This window comes from Oenanthe melanoleuca, chromosome Z (assembly GCF_029582105.1).
Source record: "Oenanthe melanoleuca isolate GR-GAL-2019-014 chromosome Z, OMel1.0, whole genome shotgun sequence".
In the NCBI taxonomy this organism is placed as follows: domain Eukaryota; kingdom Metazoa; phylum Chordata; class Aves; order Passeriformes; family Muscicapidae; genus Oenanthe; species Oenanthe melanoleuca.
This window is the reverse complement of record NC_079362.1, coordinates 53,103,495-53,123,937: the sequence shown is the minus strand read 5'-3', so window position 1 is coordinate 53,123,937 and position 20,443 is coordinate 53,103,495. Positions and strand designations below refer to the sequence as shown.

Here is a 20,443-nt window from a genome sequence, read left to right as displayed (position 1 = left end):
AATTAACCTGAATAACTCTAATGCCTTACAATCTAGTCCTGGATCTGCACATCCATGGGTGCCTCCCATTCAACAAAGGCATCCCAGATCAAGCAGCTCTGGCCAGCCTCAAATCCCTCATTAGAACTATTTGCAAAGATTGATTCAGAGAGTGGATGAAGGCACCAACAGATATCGTGGAGTTGTAATAGTAGCTCTGCTTAGCAAACACTGCAACAATAAGAAGAAAGGGCAAGATTCAAAAACAAGTACCTTGTAGACACTGGGAAGTGGACAACCAGCTCCTTTTTTAGAGGTGGTCTCAGCAGCTCACAAGCTGAAAATCAGAATTCTTTCCTGTCAGGGCCAAAGCAGCTAAAGTTTCTGGGCACTGAAAATACAGAGCACAGGGAATGCCAACACCTACAGTGCTAATCCTGGGAGGAGTCTCTTACAACACCAGCTTTCAACAAGTCTGATTACACACTTACCCTCCAGCATATACTGGCTTCAAAGCAATTGCACTATCACATCAAGAGTGGTTGCAGATGCAGCTTTAGAAACAGAAATGACAACCTGCAGGATAAAGGTGGCCTCAGGACTGAGCTGCAGAGGCAATTACTTTGACTAGGGTTCTTAAGGTTCTAGTGTATAATAATATATTTTGGCAAGGGCTTCAGTCTTTGACTAGAAACCTGCATACATCTTTCTTCAAACATCCTGAGAGCACCCATCAAGCCAGCCACACCATGTTCAACACACAAGCAAGTTTGGTTTGGAGACAAAGCCCAGTATTTCTGCTTAACAGAGCAAGTATTAGTCAGAAGACTAGGAAGATTGATGGAAGAATAAACATATTTCTGCTGTATCAGTGACTTCTTGATAATGCTCAGCTCACAAAGGAAGAGAGTGCTGAAATAAAGGGTGTTGTGGGGCAGAGTAACCAGGGCTGGGCTTCACCTGAGGACCTCTACCAAGCAGGATCCTGACACAAAAATGTTCCAGCTGAGAAGATCCAAATGCCATAGAACAGGGCTCTACCTGAAAGCTATACAGAGGGAAAAGAGGCATCTAAACAATATCTTATGATCAAATTCATTAATGATGTGACTTAATTTCAAATTGAGAGGAAAAATATAAAATATTCGCCTTGAAGAGGGAATATTAAGAGTGCATCTGGACAACCAACAAGAATTAATAAAAATGCTAGCCTTAAAGCTCTCTATTTAAATTCATTGTAGATGTTTACCACTTGTTACCAAGAGTCAGTAGACACAAAATGTGCTAAGCTCACTCATAGGCACTTCTTTGTGAAAAAACAGTAAAGGAAGAGGATGTATGAAACACATGGACCAGTGAGCAGTACTCAAGCTTAAATTGCCACACATGAGAGATTTATTCTGGTACTCAGTATGGTGCACCAACTTTCTAATTCTTCCCACAACTGATTCAGCAGAAATAAAGTAACATTCTACTAGGAGCTTCCTATGTGTGTATCTTGTACATATTTAGCATAAGAGTAAATGTTTACCAAGGAGTTTTCCTAAATTGAAGACTTGGTCATCTTCCATCAACTGACACATTGCACTTACATGCACCCTCCTCATTCTAAAATTGTCCTGTGTAGGCAGTATCTAGGACTAATTGATGTTTGGGGTCTGGTTATGAATTGCAAAAACTTTCTGATGTGCCCTGATCCAAGATAGTCACTTGAGTTGTTGGCAAATCCTTGGAACTATGCCAGTTGCTGCCCACAGAGCTGACAGCTAAACCCAAGGTGCCTGCAGGATTTACTATGTCAGACAACATGAAAACATCTCAAATTTCTGAATTCAAGAAAGTTTTCAGAAATAGAGTCACTGTGTCTGAAGATGCAATATTATTACTGAAACTAACAACCAGCACAGGTGCACAAGAGCCACTGGAGCCATGACCTCACTAACAGAATCTGGAAAGAGAATCAAAACTCCAGGTTCACAGAGATGTGGTCACTTTACACAAGAATTTTAAAAATAAGTACTGTAAAAGCCATCCAATTCATCCTCATATTACATCCACAGCAAGGATTTTGGAAGTCCCAAGATCAATGTATAATTTACATTGATACTGAGTTTACTGGAAATCTAATCACTGTTTCAGTGCCTCAGCACCTTTAGAGAATTTCTTCCTAGTGTCTCATCTAAATCTATCCTCTCTGTTTGAAGACATTCTTCCTTGTCCTGTTACTACATACCCTTATAAAAAGTGCCTCTCCATCATTCTTGTAGGCCACAATAAGTTGTCCCATGTGGGAGTCCAGAGTATTTCCCTGACTCCTTTGGGGATGGAAAAACCCCCATGGCAGACCCCTCTGAGACCCCCAAATGGTGCCCAAGAGCTGCAGGGGCTGGATTTAGCTCCTTGGGAGAGTTTGCCAACACTGAGGGAAGAATCGCAAAACATGAAAGTTAGCAGAATGTAAATTAGAATATTAGAATGTAGGATAAGTAGATTTTTGGATTGTTTATATTAAGGGCCATGTGGTCAAGATGGAGGAACCTGGGTGTGGTGGGCTCCTTCTTCCTTCTTCTTCATGTCATCCGTGTTGGGGAGGCATCCTGGGAACCACAGATTGGATGGGGAAAGAACTGGACATTGTAAAGAGATTGCACGGCATTGGGAAGAGTCTGTAAACATTGTATACGTAGTTTTAGGTATAAAAGATTTGGCACAGCCCGCCCAGGGGCAGTTCTGTGATGGTCGCCTTGCAGAGCAGACCTGTGCTGGGCTGACTGAAACCTTTCAGAAGATAAGATAAATAAATAGCCTTGCAACAACACAAGGTCGTCTCGAGAAGCTTTCTTGCTGGAAACTCCGAGAGAAGCCAGACTCCTGACCACCTGAATGTCCTCTCTGAGGAGGTCTCATGCCTAGAGAGACCCTCAGGGTGGGACAGTCCCAGAGCCTTCCCTTCTCCAGGCAGAACAGCCCCTAATTTTCTCAGCCTTTCCTCACAGGACAGATGTTTCAGCCTTCTGATCATTTTTGTGGCCTCCTTCTCTAGACCTGTTTTAACAGATCAGCATCCCTCTCATGCTTGGGCCCCAGAGCTGGATGCAGCTCTCCAGATGGGCTGTTAAGTGGCTGGAGTGGAGCAGGTATAACCACCTCCCTTGACCTGCTGGTCACAGTAGTTTATGTTAGAATTTACCTTAACTAAGAGATATTTCACAGGTCTAACTTGCAACAGTTTGCATGTCAATGGATCCATGGATTGTACTTTTAAATGGTGCTAAACTTAAAATTTTTGTAGTATGTAACAAAAGAGCATGCAAGGAAAAGTAATATTTTTTACAATTTTTGAATACAATTTCATGGAATACTATATGAGGCATAATCTTTAAGTTACTCAGGTATAACCATTTACCAAAGAGTTTTTGTTATCTTGGAAAAACTGAAACTGTAAAAAAATCCCTGCAAAACCTACAATAGCACTTACAGCTTCCTGGTCATTCATTTTCTCTCACACATCTGATTATCTGCTACAGTTCAAGAACAGCACGTGGCTGCTTCTAGCAGGCAGGCCCTTTAATAAGGCATTTGCCACAGACATACCAAAGGACTTTTTACACTGAAGGCAAAGAAAGGAACAGAAGCTTTTATTTCCCAGGGCCAATCCCCCTCAATTTCCTGCCACCAGAGACTTTTTCCCATGGAAAGCAAGATGTGAGCAATAAGGAGGAGAGTTCTTTTGGCACCACAACAGGGATGCTCAATGAACAAGACATAACAGACTATGGAGAGAACAAAATCCTCTTACAGTGATAGAACAGAATTTGTAAAGTCAGGGTTGGGGTGGGGAATAAAGAGATATAGGACCAAATAATGTAAAATGCTGGGATAAAAGTTTTTCACTAGAGTGTTTGAATTAAATATTAGCTAAACCACATTTGGCAGTCTCATCTGTCTGCTGTCTGAGCCACACAGTAAGCAAGGCAAGGCAGGGTTTCAGTCCAGTGGCAAGAAGTTCTGCAAATCCTGTATGTCCCCCTTATGCCTTCCTTCCTCCTCCTCTCAAGTTCATACCCCCCATATTATATTAATACAGTCAAAAGTACTCAACACAGCCATGCTATAACCAAAAAAATAAAAAAAACCAAACAAACCAGAGAGCCTTTGCACAAAAACTTCTGAGAGTTTTCTGGCCATAGCCAGCCAGTGACAGCTGAGCCCAGTAAAAAGGCTCTAGGCAGCACCCACCTACGTCTCCTTGTACTGTGAAGACCTTAAGCATTTATCATAATTCAGTGCTGTAGTTTCAAGAAGTAGCTAGTTGCATTTTAGATGGTAACACTCACTAAAAACCTTATGTTATGTGAGAACATACAACTATCTTGTCCTAGTTTGAAAGAGGCCAATAAATCCATCTTTTGTGCCTTCCTTTTACTCCTAGTAAAATCTGTAGTCTCGGGTACCTAGCACCCCGTGGGTACCTGCCTTGGGTATTTCAGCTCCACGGGTGCTCCTGGCTTGGCAGCTCAAGGTCCCCTGCACCAACACAGCACCAGCCAAGCCCTGTACATGGAGCAGGTTGAGCTGGCAATGCTCTGGGGCAGGCTCACTGCTCCCCAGGGTGTCCTCATTGCAACAGGACAGGAGCTCAGAGCACTGCCAGGAAGGTGCAAAATACAGGGAGAAGATACATGTACAGATAACAGAAAAACAGTTCTCAAAGCTACGAGGAGATGGAGCTCCCCTCGAGCCTCCACGCCCAATATCAACTTGCAGGTATCTAATGTAACGGTTAATTAAATATGCAGAAGAAAGTGTGTCAACTATAACTATGTGCATAGAAATAATTCAACAGGCTACTAAGAAAAAACAGCTTTACGGCTACTAAGAAAAAACAGCTTTACAGCACTAAATACCTATTACAGGTATTCTGTTACTAAGGTATTTTGTATCTACAGGTCTACTGTTATGCTAGAATTTGTTTATCTTTGATTGAAAAAATTCAAGGCTTTCTATAGACTTCTGTCAAAAAGTCCAATTGCAAGCAACTAGCATGTGTCTCACAGCAATGAGACCAGATGGCCTGAACCTCTTTCTGTGTCTCCAGTTAGGGGTATTCAGTCCATTCCCTGAACATTTGCTCCAAGGAAAACCTCTAGACAAAAGCAGACACTGCAAGCACTAAAAAACCTACCACAGCTGTGAAGTTGAAGGGCAGATTCACATGAGAAAGTAGACTAATATACTTAAAGAATGGGGGTCTTAAATATGTAGTTTTTCAAATGTTTCCAACATTGAACTACTCTCTCCCTTAAAAACTGCTATATCTCTCCTAATCTATTTATTTCATTGTCAAAGCAAGCAGGCTCATATTTTCAAACAAAAATACAAATGCATCTTCTGGCCAGCAGACAGATATTATCCACTCTCACAAACTGTGTCACACAGGATCTCTGGGGCCACTGTTCTGGACTACGTCTAACTGCCAGACACTGCACAAACAGGGAGAGCAAACATGCACCATTAGCATGGGAGTGTTGAACACAGACCTCCAGTAAAAAACACCCTGACATAAAATTAAAAATGTTTGCTAAACCAGTCTTTCCCCTGAGCTTTCCCAAAGAGCCTCATTCCTGTGCATTTACTTTCCCGAGTGCTCCTCCTGCCATTTCCTTGATAAAGGTTTTATTTCAGTCTTATGCATTGGCTACCACAAGGCCAGCCACATCCATTTACAGATACTGAGCACTATTGCAATACATGGACCTTGGGACTGTCATACAAGGGGCCAGTGGTGCAACAGCAACCACATTCCATGCCCCTGGAGCCAAGTGTCAAAACCACCTCATTTCAGCCAGACGCTGGCAAAAGTCTGTAGGGCCCTTAGACAAGATACTTCAGTTCCCACAAAGTTCAGAAGTCTCATTTAACCACAGACACAAGATGGCTTTGGCACTGAGCAAGTGACTACATGTGCTGCCAGAAAGTTTAACATTCAATTTTCTGCTTATAGGTATAGACATCCTGTAGTCTGCTTTTAAACCTCCAGCTTTGTACAGCACCATCACATGGGACTTCAGTAGAAGTAAATATTAAAAGACAATAATTAGTTCCAACATTACCTTAGTGTATGATGATAATAGAGCATGGACATCTCTTTCCTACAGGGTCATTTAACTCGGCGCAGAAAAACAATGTTTCATTTTATCTTAACTTCATTATAATTGTTCAGTACGTTTGGAAGAACAAGGAGACAAAGCAATGAAGGAATTGAAGGAAGAAGAAAACCCAACCATATTCATTTAGCTGCAGGTGTTGCCATCTAAATTACAAACATGGAATGCAATGTATCAGCTTGTTGCTCAACCACTTCCACCAACATTTAACTGCTGGTCTCACTGTCTCCAGCATGCTTAGTGTAATTGCTTAATAAAACTGTAACTGTTTATCTTTGCTAACTGGTCAGTTCAAGGCACAACAGGTTTTCCCAAGATTGAGGTGCTCAAGAAGCACCATTAAAACCCTAGCTCCTTCCTATGACCTTAAATTTTTAGGTCAGCTTTGACAATTGATCTCACCACTCTTCACTATTTTTTTTTTTTTTTTTTTAAACACTCTTTACTCATATTTAGCACAGGTTCCCAAAAAAGTCACAAGTCTAAGAAAGCACTCAGTCTGGTGGAGCCTGAAAAGGCAGTGAACACTACCACTATACTAGCTCAACATGCTTAGTCCAAACACAGCACAGCCAAACTTCGAGGCAGCTTTCAGAAGGTTACACTGGTATCACCTCTGGTTGGAAGGTTTATCTTGTTTACATGTGTTTACCACAAAAATGACATTTTTCGTGTGGGTTAAAAAAAAAAAACAAAACTAATTTTTTAAACACTCAAGGCATTCAAAACAACACTGCACATTTGAACAAGCTTTCTTTCTCCAGAGATTAGCTCATGAGAAAAACAGTAAGGTGGCAAGGGTTCCTTTTCCACCTCTACCCATTTGCTATTTTCTTAAATAAAGAATTGTAATTTGAATTCTATGTATTTTGACACACTTACCTTTTGCTTTGTTAATTTCACTGGAATTACCTTAACCTGCTTGCTTTTTATTAGGAATATAAATTAAAACCATAAATGAAACAGCCAAAATTTTACCATATGGTACCATTTCCTTTAATTTTACCTACTGTGACCTCAATTCAACTTAACACAAGTAGACTGTAAAGAAAATAATGAGAAAGACAGTTTAATCTTGCCAGGCTAGTAAAATGCACTATACAACTACAAAAGACAGAAAAATACTAGTGTCTGTAGTGTGCCTCGGTATCAACTCTGTAATTAGATTTAGTCAGAAGACAAATGCAAGTACTTTGCCTAAAAATGCCATTTAATTTATTTCTAGTATTAGGCAGTTTATATTTAATCTCTCTGAAGAGAATTGCACGTAAATCAATGCATCAAATGTATACACACACCTACATAAAAGGACACTTGTGGGCAATAAAATACTAAAATGCTAAAAAAAGAAAAAAAAAAAAAGAAGCTAATCCAAAAGGTATTCACCCTATGTAAGCAGCAAGTTAACAGGAAAGGTGACTGAGCCTTCTGCAGAACTCAAAGGCAACTTTTATTGTGTGTAATCACACCACACCACTGCCTGAGACCACAGCCCCACCCACCAACACTGGTGGCAGGGCAGAAAGCCACAAAGAAGTGGAGTGGAAGAACAGGAAAGTGGGGCTGGAGACTGTCAGTAGAAAGGGCAGGGCACAGACAGAACTCATCACAGTGGCAGTGGGAAATCCAAATTCAGGCTTGTCTGCCCATCATGTGTTCACACACATTGCTACCCACACCTCTGTGACACTCCTCTCAGCTTTTGCATAGCAAAACTTCTGGCCTGGCAACAGTAAAATCATCCTAATCGTGTTGTTTAAGACACCTCAGCCAACACACAGGGCCAGAACAAAGCGCAAGGCTTACTGTGGCTAAGAGGGACCCCAGTGACTAAGGAAGGTGGGCATGTTTCACAAGAGCTACTGATGCTTCAGCAAAAGCAAACAACTTGAAGTCCACAATGAAAAGCACACAAAATAGCACAAAGCCTTTCTGATTCTATTGTTACTCCTTGGTAGGAATTCAAAACACAGATTGCCATTTAAACAGCAGCTAATTAAGATAACGCTCTGCAAATGCTGCACAGGTTTTCTAGCTACGTCACGCCCTTGTTCAATTTCTGTTTCAGTCTTGAAAATGCCAAAAATATGATCTGCATTACAACTTGATGCCAGGACAGTGATACACAAATACATTTGCAGCAAACCTCTGCTACCCAGGGGCTGGTTAGGGAAGGCTACACTTGAATGCAAGAAAAGAGGAAGACAAGAACAGGGACAGGGGAAGTGAGAGAGAGGGGAAGGGATGAGCAACTCTGGCATCCTAAAACGTTTGGGAGGAGAGAGTTAACAAATGGATTCAATTTGCAGATCCTGGGAGAGGTGAAACCAAAAAGCTTCCTATTACCAAACTCTCAGTACAATAACCAACTGAAAGAAATGTGGTAAGGTGCAGCTCAAAGAATAGAAAATAAGGATGACAGGCAGGAATTCTGGAATAAAAGAGAATCTGTGGAGAAAGTTGTGTCTGGGTCACTAAGTAAGTCAGAATGCAGAGCTGTAGGAGTCTTGGTCAGAGCCCTGAGACTCCAGAGAACTGAAACACCTGCCTAGGAAAAGCCATAGAGCAAGAGCACCACTTAATCACTGAGTAAACTGGAAATCACCATGAGAAAGACTGCAGTTAGAAACCCTCAGCCTTGACATCTGGTCTTTATTCTTCCTTTGACAATTCATCATCTTCTGGTTTTTTCACAGCCAGTCTGTTGCAGGGTCCCTCTAACAAGGTCTGAATAAACCATCTGCTCACTTTCTCCACATCCTGAAAGGAGCTCCAGAAAACACCTGAAATGGTGCAACACATTTTTCCTTCAAGACACAAATGCAAGCATGTGAATATACCATGAGATTAAACTGCAAGAGCACATCTGCCTCTGCCTGCCTAGGTTTTCATTCCTAATTAATTACTACAGTCACAATATCTTCAAAGTTTGTCATTCGAATTCTTTGACTAATAGGCACAATGGATCTTCTATTTTTTTTTTTTTTTTACCTTACTGGGGAGAAGAAAAACTTGCATATTAGGGATAATAGAAAAATAGAAATTAGGGATAATAGAAAAAAAATTTATTTTGCAGCTACAGACGCAGATAATGAGATTAAACGGTTTAAATACAAAAATGGCTTCAAATTCACAAGAACAAAGAAATGCTGAATGTTGCATAATACTTATAGATATGGTAAATTAATTGATGAGGAGGATCCTTGGCACCCAGAGGCAGAGAAGAACAGAGCCATGGCAGTTTCTATCCTCCGTCCAGCATTCCTAACTCCACTGGGAAGGCAGCTGAGCTGCTTGTTGAACAAGCCAAAAACTACTGTACATTTGGTAGCTGTTTCTACAACTGATATGGCCCAGCACAAGCAGGAGCCACAAAATAAAGGGTGGAGACACAATATCAGGCTCACAAGCTAGAATCTCACTCCAAAACCTCTTGGCTTTGTTGACTGTGCTGGTCCACACCGAGGCAGAAAGGAGGATGGAGATGCACCTTCTTTGCTCCTTGCAGGAAGAAGGCAAATGCAGCGTCCCTGTGCAGGTACTCAGTTCAGGGGCAGTGCCAGGCCAGCAATGACCTCAGTTATCACTTGAGGTCTGTTGGCTGCCTTCACTAAGCAATAAGCAAGTGTTTGCAAAAGTCCTGGAGCTGATACTGCTGGCTCCAGGGTAACCTGCCATAACCTCTCCCAGTACTCCCGGGTAGGTCACTTCAGGACCACACTGCACAGGCAGCAGGCATTGCTCATAGGGCACTTGCCCACGGGATATCTGGACAGCTCTGACCCTTATTTCACATTGGCATACATATCTAGTTAAATGAATTAATTTTTCCTTCTTCATCAGGAGTCAGAACCATAGGAGAGGACAAAATCACAAAATGTTTGAGCCTTGAATAACAGACATTTGAGCAAGGCTTGAAAAGAGCAGACAACTCTTGACCTTTTAAGTCAGTACACCCAGCACATATTTACTGAAACTCAAAGCTGTTCTGAGTGACAATGACACATCTACCATTGCATGTATCACTGCAAAATCAGATACAGAGTGAGCTAGATGTTGCTCCTAACTTATCAATAAACCAAGTACTTTCATTTCCAGGACAAGTCTTTGACAGCTGCACCCAAAAGATAAATTTTTACCCTAACCACACACTCACAAGTTTCCAAGTATTAGTATTTGTTCTAGTAATTTTCCTCTAACCAGAGACAAACTTTGTCCACAGCATCTTGAGTCACTTAATTTTTCAGGTTATTTGCTTATATCTACCTTATAATGCAAAGTAATTTCTGGGTTAGTGGAGCAAACTCAGTGGACCTCAGGACAGCCTCCTCTCTACCTTTGGGCACATTTCCTCTAATGAGAGCATCATAGTGACAGTGCTAAATATCAGCTGTGTAAAAAAATATCAGAAGCTCCCCAAAACAAGTATTTTGAAACAGCAATATTAAGACCACCAAAATAGAGGAAGTGTAACTAGCATTCAACCACTGTTATGGCAACAACAGTGCAAGCAATGTACATAAACTTAACACCCAGCTAAGTTAAGCATTTGCAATTTTTGAAGGCTCTATCCAAAAAAGAACTTTGCACTTGTAAGGGCTGGGCAGAGTATTTTATAATCTTTTGTATAGCTGCAATTTATTTCCTTTCTTGAACCGCTTCTTTGCAAAAACCAAGACTTCTGCTCAGCCTGTAACAATTATCTTTCCAAGTTTTGCCCTGGTTTTCAGCTCACACTCTATGGACAGCTTCCTTATAATGAGGTGTTTACTGCTGCTAGAGGGAGTGCAGCAGAGCAAAAATATAACTTCTCCACCAGCAGTACCTTGCCCAGGTGAGTTTCTACCATTCCTATTCTGTAACTATTTCTGTGTAGGCCCACTGTCACGACAAGCCTTGTTCATCACAAGTATTCTGCCTCTTCCTGGCCTCCACACTGAAGGCTGTGAAGCCTAAGCACAGTGAAACACCTTCTACCTAATTTGTAACAATTGTCATGCAAATGGTCAACTTTCAAGAAAGTCTATACTTCATAACTTGAGGAAATTATATCTAAAAAAAACTTGATCGCGTGTAAATTTGCATCTGAAATGTGCCCAAGAAGCTATTGGAGACAACTTCTGCTACTGCTATAGGAGCCCAAAATTCTTAACTGCTCGTCTCTCTGTCCTTTTAGGGAGTCCATTTAGGCTGGTCAATGGGCAGTACTTGCACCCCACCAGTCAGCACCTTCCTGACACAGTGTTAGGAAAAAGAATACAGATGAACACTACAGAAATACACCTCTGTTTTCACCAGAAATTTCTGCAAACGTTCATAAAGCTACTTAACTTTAAGTGTGGCAACAACAAAACTGATCTCTCCCCTGCCCCCTCCACCCATCCCCCCAAAAGAAAGAGGAAACTACCAAGTGTTATTGCCATGGTTCAGTGTTATAGGAAACACCAGCCCTAGTTTTGCCTGTTGCTAACCACAGTACCAAGAAAGTCGATTCATTCTGTTCTAGGACAGCTCATATCCGTGTAATCTTCAGCAAAACCATGTGGTCTTACTTCTTTTTTTCTGTGCGTAGATATAAGTTGGAGCACCAGCGGCTGGTTTTACAACTGATAAAAAGCTGTGTACTTTCTGGATTATTCTAACCCATCTGTTAAACATCACTACCATACTCAGAGGTGATATAAATTAGCAGGCAGTCCCATCCAGCCCCTGGAGGTAAGTTGTGTATCCACTTACAATAATCAGCTGCCATGCAGCTTCAAATGCCAAGCCAAGGCTGGTTCTTCTCTCAGCCTCCACTAAATCCCAGTGAAGAAATCTGTGCTCTGGAAAGCAGTATTCAAAACAACTTCTCAGCTCAGATGTAGTGAAATCATGTTTATTGTGTGCCTAGTTTTAAAACAGCTGACATTTTTCCTCAGTAAAAGCTTTGCCCCAGATTTCTCTAAACATAATCCCTGCTCTACCCAGGACTCCTTCGTGCTCCTTTTCAGTTACACCACAACCCACCCATGCTGATATTCATTCTGCTATACTGTAATGAGAAGATATGGAATTTTAGAGCTGTTTACCACTGAATAGAAATCATCCAGTTAGCTTGGGTAAATCAGTTATCTTGAGAAAACTAAAAATCCCAGAAATAAGCAGCACATGCCACAAGTAACATCTCATCCCCACAGTTTTGAGGCTTTGAAAGAGCAATTTTATCAGCTACAAAAAAAAAAAAAAAAGAATCTTGAATCTCACTTTGTGTAAAAACAACATTTATTGTTCTTTCTTGTTTGAATAGTCTAGAACTCAAAGTTTCTTCAAATTTTCTTACCACTGTAGCACTGCCGGGCAAACACTACCATGCCTTTACTGACATGGATTTGTGAAACTACAGCACTAAAGACAAGATTACCTCAAAAATATTTCTGCAATTCAAAACTCCCTGGGCAAGAGAGAGCTGAAAGCAGCCCCAGCTGTTTCAGGCAGAAAGGGCACAAGGGTGCCAGCAGCACCTCAGCAGAGGCAGCTGGGGACACCAGGGCGATTCTCCTGATGTGGTGACGCTCCTTCCTGTGTGCCCCAGCCCACCTTTGAGTTCTGCTTGCACGTTTTCCTGCCCCACTGCATGCACGCTTTCCAGATCTCTGTGTGCAGCAGTAGCACAACTTTAACTTGATCTGCCATTCTTCCAGGTGCTGGTGCTCGTCCCTACTCCAGCTACTCCATCCTGCTGGCAGACCTGCCTGCAGGCTCATGCTGCAAACCAGACTGGGGACTTAATCCAGCCAAAAATAATTCCATAGGAGGAGTCAAGACCACTTCTTCCACCAGCAGAGTTGATTGAAAGCACACTCAAACCCACAATTTCAGGGTGTAGTTCCAGAGCAATTTTAACACCTCTAAATTTTGGCTGCCACAGGCCCCACCTGGCCAGAAAGTCCTCCTGGCTCAGCAAGCAAATGAAACTGTCAGACCTGCAGTCATCCCCTGCGCAGACCAGAGGTGACTGCAAATCCAGCAATGCAAATCAACTCTGCTAGGAGAGATTAGCTACCTGACAGAGTGGATATTCATGCTGGCAAGAGGTGAAGCTGTCTTCAGCAGACAGAGCAAATGAAGACAAGTTCAGGCTGCTGAAACCTCACCAGTTGCAGTAGTCTGCAGAAAAGCAGGAGATGGGATCCCAGTGCAAATAACACCAGTTAATAAACAGTATCTTATCAATGATGCTGACCTTGGATGCAGGATCACGTTCTCAAAAATCCATGTCCTTGATTAGTCCAAGGTTTTTTTTCCTTTGTTTCTATTAGAGTATTAGGCACAGGTAGCTCAAGTACTCACCTGTGATTCTTAAAAACTTCTTTCAAACAACACCCTTAAAACACAAGCGAAACATTTACTGGCTATAGTTCTGGCTATAACCCTGTGGAAAAGCAGTTGCCTTAATGAAGCACACTTCTGTACAGATTTTGGGCATTTCCCATTCCAGATGCCTCTGGATTAATCTGTACTTTCCTCCCAGAAAAGGAGGCTCCAATTCCACAAATATAATCAGTTTACAGAGCAGTTTTACAATCAAGCACAAATGCAGGAGAGGTTGTTATTAATTTCAGGAAGGACAGTAGAGGATTGATGGCAAGCATAACTACAAATTCCTCTACACAGTTTGAAGCCTGGCAAGGGCTGTTTTGAACACCTTGCTAGATAGTACAAAAACCTTTTTTTGTACTTTCAAAGAAGCAGGTCAGAGTCCACAGGAGAGAACTGGCAGAGACCACATCCTTCATCACCAACTTTAGCAGAAGCCACGGACTGTGTAATGTGAAACACGCAGGCCAAGAAAGGCACCTGAGATAAGGACAGTAGTTTCTAACAGCTTTGGAGCCTGGCTGGCAGACAGGACAGGACCACACCTGGAGGGAGAAAGTCTTTATGGGCTGGCAACAGTTTGCCAGCTGCTGTGAGTCAGAGCTCTGAAGTGCTCCTTGAATCTGATTCCTGAAGAATTTATAGCTGGACTACCTCAGCTTGGGCAATAAGTGATAACAAAGAGCTGGCATAATCCCTCTGGATAAGTGTTTCTTGCTAGTGCATATTCATCTGAATGAAACAGTAATTGAGCACTGAAATCAGCCACCAGCACAGGTTCTTAATGGCTGTTTATTTCTTTACACGTTTCAAAAGGTACTTAGAAGCTAAATGTTGCACTGCGCAGAGTTTATAGGAACACCATCTGATTTGGCATCCCATTCCCTCCCCCTCCTGCCACCCTACGAAGGCTGCTGGCCACCAGAGCACACTGCAGGCACTGCCTGCCCCACCAGCCCTTCACCACCACGGCTGGGCACTCTGCCTGTGCCACAGCAACCAGCAAAACCCAACTGGAGCAGTGCCAGGGCAACATGCAGGTCTCCAGTACAGCCCTGAGCTTGTGCCAGATACTCAGCAGCCCCCTTCTCCTCCAGCAGTGAAATTAAGGCAGTATATGCTCAGCAAACCTCTCCAAAGCCCAGCTGGCACCTCTCTGAAGGGAACATTGCTGTTTTCTGAAGGTGAACATAAGTGCCAAGGTGCAGGAAGTGCTGACCCATGAATGGGCTGGGCAGGACACAGCTCTGGTACCAGTCTGTCCCATCAAGGACCAGCAAACCAGGTGTGTACAGCAGGCATCCCTCCCCAGGATGGGGGCACCTGGCCCCTGCCCACAGCCGTGGTCCCCAGGCCAGGGTGGGCACAGCCCCTCCCCTGTCCAGCACCTGCACTTTCATTCCACAACATGCAGTAGTTCAAGGATACCTGTTCCAAAAACACAACGAAATAGCCTGAACAAGTGAAGCAAACACAGCGGGTTAATAATTTCCTGCAAGGAGCAAGCACGGGAGAGCACACTTGCTTATCATCGCACTGAAATATGACCCACCAGTCCTGCCTGTCACTGAACGGCTTTTTTTTTTTTTTTTTTTCCTGCCTTACAGGTAGGGTTATTCCTAGTAAAACAGTCAGCTTGAACTAGCAACAGTATCGAGCAAACTTTGAGCTAGAAAAATTATGTAACTGGAACCTCACTTGACAGAAGAGGCAAGCTAAAATTCTGCATGCTTCCTATTCCCTGCCTCAAGTACTGGACTTGATGTAGCATGCTCACATGTGCTATAAATCCTGTTTCCAGCCCAGTATTAATATTTCCTGTTTCAACAGCATTCAATAGCTTTAAGCATGCTGTAACATAGCTCTGTCCTTTCTTTACCAGCAGACTTCAGGGGAGATGAACCTGCTCTGTACAAAAAGCACACAGAGAACCACTCCTACCCAGTGAATTACGTGCACTTGGTTAAACAAAGCAGTTAAATTTTTTGAGTTCTCACTCAGCAGTTTAATTATTAGCAACCTACAAAAAGAGTGGAAGAGATAAACAGTGTATTTGGTTGCCAAATAACACCCATCAATAAAGAAGGAGAAAAGTGTTCTCGTAAGTCACAGGCACTACAAGAAAGCATACACCCAAAAAGAATATATATGCATAGGACACAGGAAAACTTTTCTTTAAGTTTCAAAAAACTTTAAAAAAAAACCAAAATCCCATCTGTTTTCACTTAGGAAAATCCTATGGAACTTTTAGCAAAAGACATTTCCCCCTTTTTAGACTGAACATCAGCCATTTGTTTCCCTGCACTTACTAGGCATGCAGACAAATTAATAGTTTTTTTTCTGTTAAAAGCTTTTTGAAAAGCCACTAGTTTGCAAACTTTCACATCCTGCTGAGCAAAGAAGTAGGTACAGTTTCACAGAGAGGCGTAGGCTGTGTTTCACTTCAGGTTTGCCCTGCCTGTCTCCACAGGCAGGGCAGCACTCCCTCACGAAGCTTCATGCTGCCTGTATGTCTCATCTCCCAGTTCCTAGTGCCAAACAGTAGCAATTCTGGGAGCCAGCACCAGAAGTACAAGCAACGCCCTTACAGCTGGATACCAAAGCCTGTTTTCCCCTGCATTAACCCATCATCCATGCCCAGCCAAACTAGCTTTCTGGCCTCAGCAGCCGAGGTGAAGGCTGATTTGGGACTCCAACAGAAGCATCTGCTGATGTTGGAGCACCTAGCTCAGTAGACAGGGACTCAGGGCATATACTAATTCAGCTACTCTCAGCATGCTAATGCCTAAAATCCTTTTCAAATCCAGACACTCATAGCCTCACTCTCTCTAGCTTCACTGCATTCCTGGAAGAGCAGTAAAGCCATTCAGACAGTTCACAAACACAAACATTTGTTTCTGCACACAGATTTCAGGGGAAACTATAGCTATAAAGGAGCTGAGAGTGTTGGGAAGGGAGCATTCTCAAGGATACACCATTGCCATTTGCTATCTTCCCATGTTCAATCTGTGAGGCACATCTGAGATTCATACTTCTTTTTGTCTTCATAATCTTCCACAGCACCAAGCATTTTTTGCTATAAAAATGGCTCATACCTCTAGTTGTAATATCAGTCCCAATTCTCTGCATTTTCATGAACCTTTTCTTCTGATTGTGCTAGGATTGAGAAATAAACCAGGCAACAGCTGTAGCCAGACTGAAAACCATGTAAATTCAGTTGCAGTGTGCCTGTTTACACAGTTTCAGCTGGATAAGCTTGCTTCCTTGTAATTTTATGTCCTCACTTGAATTGGTACTGGAGATAAATATCTGTCTGAAGGGCTCAGTGGAGCACCAACAGAAACCTCTTCTGCATCTCTTTCAAGCTATCCACAGCAAGCAGAGGTGGAGACACATTTCAACAAGTGGTCCAGGAAACCACAAAACTTTTGCCCTTACAGACCAAGGGAAGGCTGTAGGAGTTTGCTCAGAGCTCTGATACTCCCATGAACCATGCTCATCCTGAATTAGGCACCAACCCAGAAAGGGACTGTCTTGTTTGGTTTCATTCATCTGTTTCCTGACTTTAAATATGGAAATGATCAGCTCTAAGATTTTTTTTTTTCCCAGATTTTTTTGTGTTACTATATCAGCAAAGCTTGTAATGTACAACTACTTTCAAGTTAAGGACGAATTTTCCCAGTTACTCCCTGTGCCACAAGGTCTTATGTTCAGGGAGAGTTCTTTTCCCCAGTGGCATCCATCCATAAAATACTTAGAGGTTATATTAGTTATAAAAGGCTCATATGCAAAACTTGCATATGCCTTCTTCTCTAGTTATCAAAATGAAATGCTCATAATCATGCACCAGTTTGGTACGTGGCAGAAAATCATGATAGCAAAATGCTAGCATTCTTCAGAGCAATACACAAACTCTGCTAGGAGCTTGAAGCCAAAGTCAAAAGTCCAAGTCAAGTTAAATGTTTAAAACTGTTCTAGGTCACTAAAGCAAGGGGTCTTAGAAATTTGATAGCCTAACTTGGACAACTTATTAACTCCTTAGGGAATCCAGCATAGATGAGGTGTTCTCAGCAAAGGGAACTGTTTGTCAGTAAACCAAGCATAGTTTTAGTTATGTAGGGAACCTACAACTTATGATGGGCTTGCATAAAAGCTCAGATATCACTAGTGTAAGTCTTCTAGTTAGGGGAACTTTTCTTTTTTCTTTTTTTTTTTTTTTTTAATGGTGTTGGGTCTCTTTGCTTCTCAAAATGGCAGCCAAATGCAGTGCAGATAAAGCATATGTATTTCTCTAGACACAGGCTAAAAACCTAAACATGCACCTCTACTTGTCACTACAGACAAGGCTATGGCTTGTTCTTGAAAGTATGGAGTTCTCCATGGAGTTTTTTTGTTGTTTTTTTTTAAATATTGCCATCAGCCTGGCATATTTAAGGAGCGTTTACTTAGTCCCTTGAAAGAAATGTAATTTCAAAGGTTTCTGAAGCAAAAATTGCACTCCAAAAAGAAGTGGATGCAATGTGGCACAGCAGCCACAGCCTCTCATTCAGGGAAGGACAGAATGACTGCTGGATCCTGAGCAAGCAGACATCACTGGTCAGAGGGGAGGCACCATTAGAAAAGACAAGTGCACTCTCATCCACTCCTGTACCTGAGGCAGCGAGACCTGACACCAAGAGTGGCTACAACTCAGAACATGAACGTCCCCATGGCAACGGGAACAAAATGCCCTCAATTACCATAGCAAAGCACAAGCACTGAGAGGCTAGATGGTATCTTCAAAACTTAAGCATCCTTAACATGGTCATTTTCCCCCATAATTATTGAGACCTACAATCCTTAAAACACTGTGAGCAGCTCTGGCAATAAGGTAATTCACCCTCAGTGCCCAGGCAGGAACAAGACTCAAAGGATGAGCCCTTTGCTTTAAGTCAAAGCCTAATCTTTGGCTTTATAAGAAGTCATGACAGACTGACTTCCACCTGTCCAGACCCACATATTCTGAGACCAGCCAGGCCAGATCTACACAGGAAAACCCCTGCTGCAGGAGTCCTGGTGGGCACACATCAAACACTTCTGCATCTCAGGTAAGTGGACAGTGTCCAAATGGAGGCTGAAGCACCATGCTGCACACCTGGACACTGCCCAACTACAGGTGCAAGGGCACAAGCAGCTGGGAGGACTGGCTTCACAAGCAAAATATTCACCTCTGCTAACACAATAGCATGGACACTCAGACTCTGCCTGCAGTAACCCGTGACCACACACCTTCACAAGGATCTCATCCATCTACTGGCGAAGCGAAAAGTGAAACCTACAGGCAGGTTCCATAACTGCCCCAACAGAGGGCATCAATAAGGTGAATCAGTCAGTAAGGAGAAACGCTCAGAAGAGCATGGCATTCTGCAAGATGAAGGTCTCATTGCCAAGCACCGCTTTTTCTACTTGTCCTAGGTATAAGTAAGGTGGTCCTTAACGCTGATAAGGAGTTTTGTGTATCCTTCTAAAAGGAGGTTTCAAAACTGGTTTTAAACAAAGCTACTACGATAAGAACTGTGAATTTGCTCATTAGACCACAGGATGCCAGGTTGCTGTGAACTTTGAAAATCATTTGTGTGTTCCCATTTTGCAATGCTTGGAGTATCAGAGGCGTTTCTTGCAGGAATGGCACAGCCATGGGCTTGCACTGCTCTGCCCCACAGGAGCCAGGAAAAGCACAGGCGGATGCAAGATCCCAGCACGGAACAGCAACGGCGGGAGAGAGCGGCAGCGGGAGGAGGCAAGGTGCTTCAGCGGCTTTTCTTAAACATGCCTTCGGGAAGTAAATACACCCCCTCCGAAAAGAGATGCCTGCACGGTCTCTCCTCTCATCCCAAGTACTTGAGAGTTGCAAAGGTCTAAGACAAAGTTATAAAACTAGAAACCAAAGGTTTAATTTTATAATCCGAAATTCCGAAGTGATAATCCAAAGGTTGCCAAGTTACAACCTGAAACTACAGTCATAACTCAAGTTACGAAGTTACAACCCAAACCCATACCTGTAACAACGCTAAAACCCGAAGCTCGACCTCTAATCTAAAACTCCCGAGCTGCAGCGCGGAATCACAGCCATAATCCATTCACAAAGTCACAGAACAAAACGCAGCCCCGTGAAAAACCTGTTCAAAACCCAGCCGGAGCCGGCTGCGAGCTATGCTGAAAGGAGCGCTCTGCCTCAGAGTCTACTGCGCGGGTTTAATTTCGCCTCCAACTCGCTCTTGTAGTATCGAGCCGAGAAAGCAGCGAGGGAGCGGAACGACAACAAAACCCCCCTAGAAAACGAGTAAAAGGTCCCGGGGAGCGCACTCACAGCCGTAGCGGGGCCGCTGCAGGGACGCCAGCTCCTCATGGTGCATCCTGGCGCTGGGAGGGACGGCGGCGCTGCCCGCCCGCCCCTCTTATGCTCGGCCGCGGCCCCGCCGCCTCCGCTGCGCCCGCCCCGCGCGGGGCAAGGCCCGGGGCGGCTCCGGCTCCGAGAGCGGCTCCGGCTCCGGGAGCGGCTCCGGCTCCGAACGGCTCCAGCTCCGAGAGCGGCTCCAGCTCCGAGAGCGGCTCCGGCTCCGGTTCCGAGCGGCTCCAGCTCCGGGAGCGGCTCCGGCTCCGAGAGCGGCTCCGGATCCGAGCGGCTCCGGTTCCGAACGGCTCCGGCTCCGAGAGCGGCTCCGGCTCCGGCTCCAGCTCCGGCTCCAGCTCCAGCTCCAGCTCCGGCTCCAGCTCCGGCTCCAGCTCGGGCTCCGGCTCCAGCTCCGAGAGCGGCTCCAGCTCCGAGAGCGGCTCCGGTTCCGAGCGGCTCCGGGGGACGGGAGAGGTGCGGGCAACGAGGGGAAAGGAGCGCAGGAAATCGTGCAAGGAAAGAAGGGAAAACAAATCAAAATAAAACAAAACAACCACCGCACCAC

At 43.6% G+C, this 20,443-nt stretch overlaps 1 protein-coding gene across 1 annotated transcript in view; it reads right to left on the bottom strand.

The window, feature by feature from the left end:
- Window positions 1-20,443, bottom strand: part of IQGAP2 (IQ motif containing GTPase activating protein 2) — a 123,074-nt gene extending 102,631 nt beyond the window's left edge. The window contains 1 exon segment of the mRNA XM_056514751.1: window positions 19,855-20,443. Coding sequence (XP_056370726.1) covers window positions 19,855-19,900 — 46 coding nt within the window. The 5' untranslated portion in view covers window positions 19,901-20,443.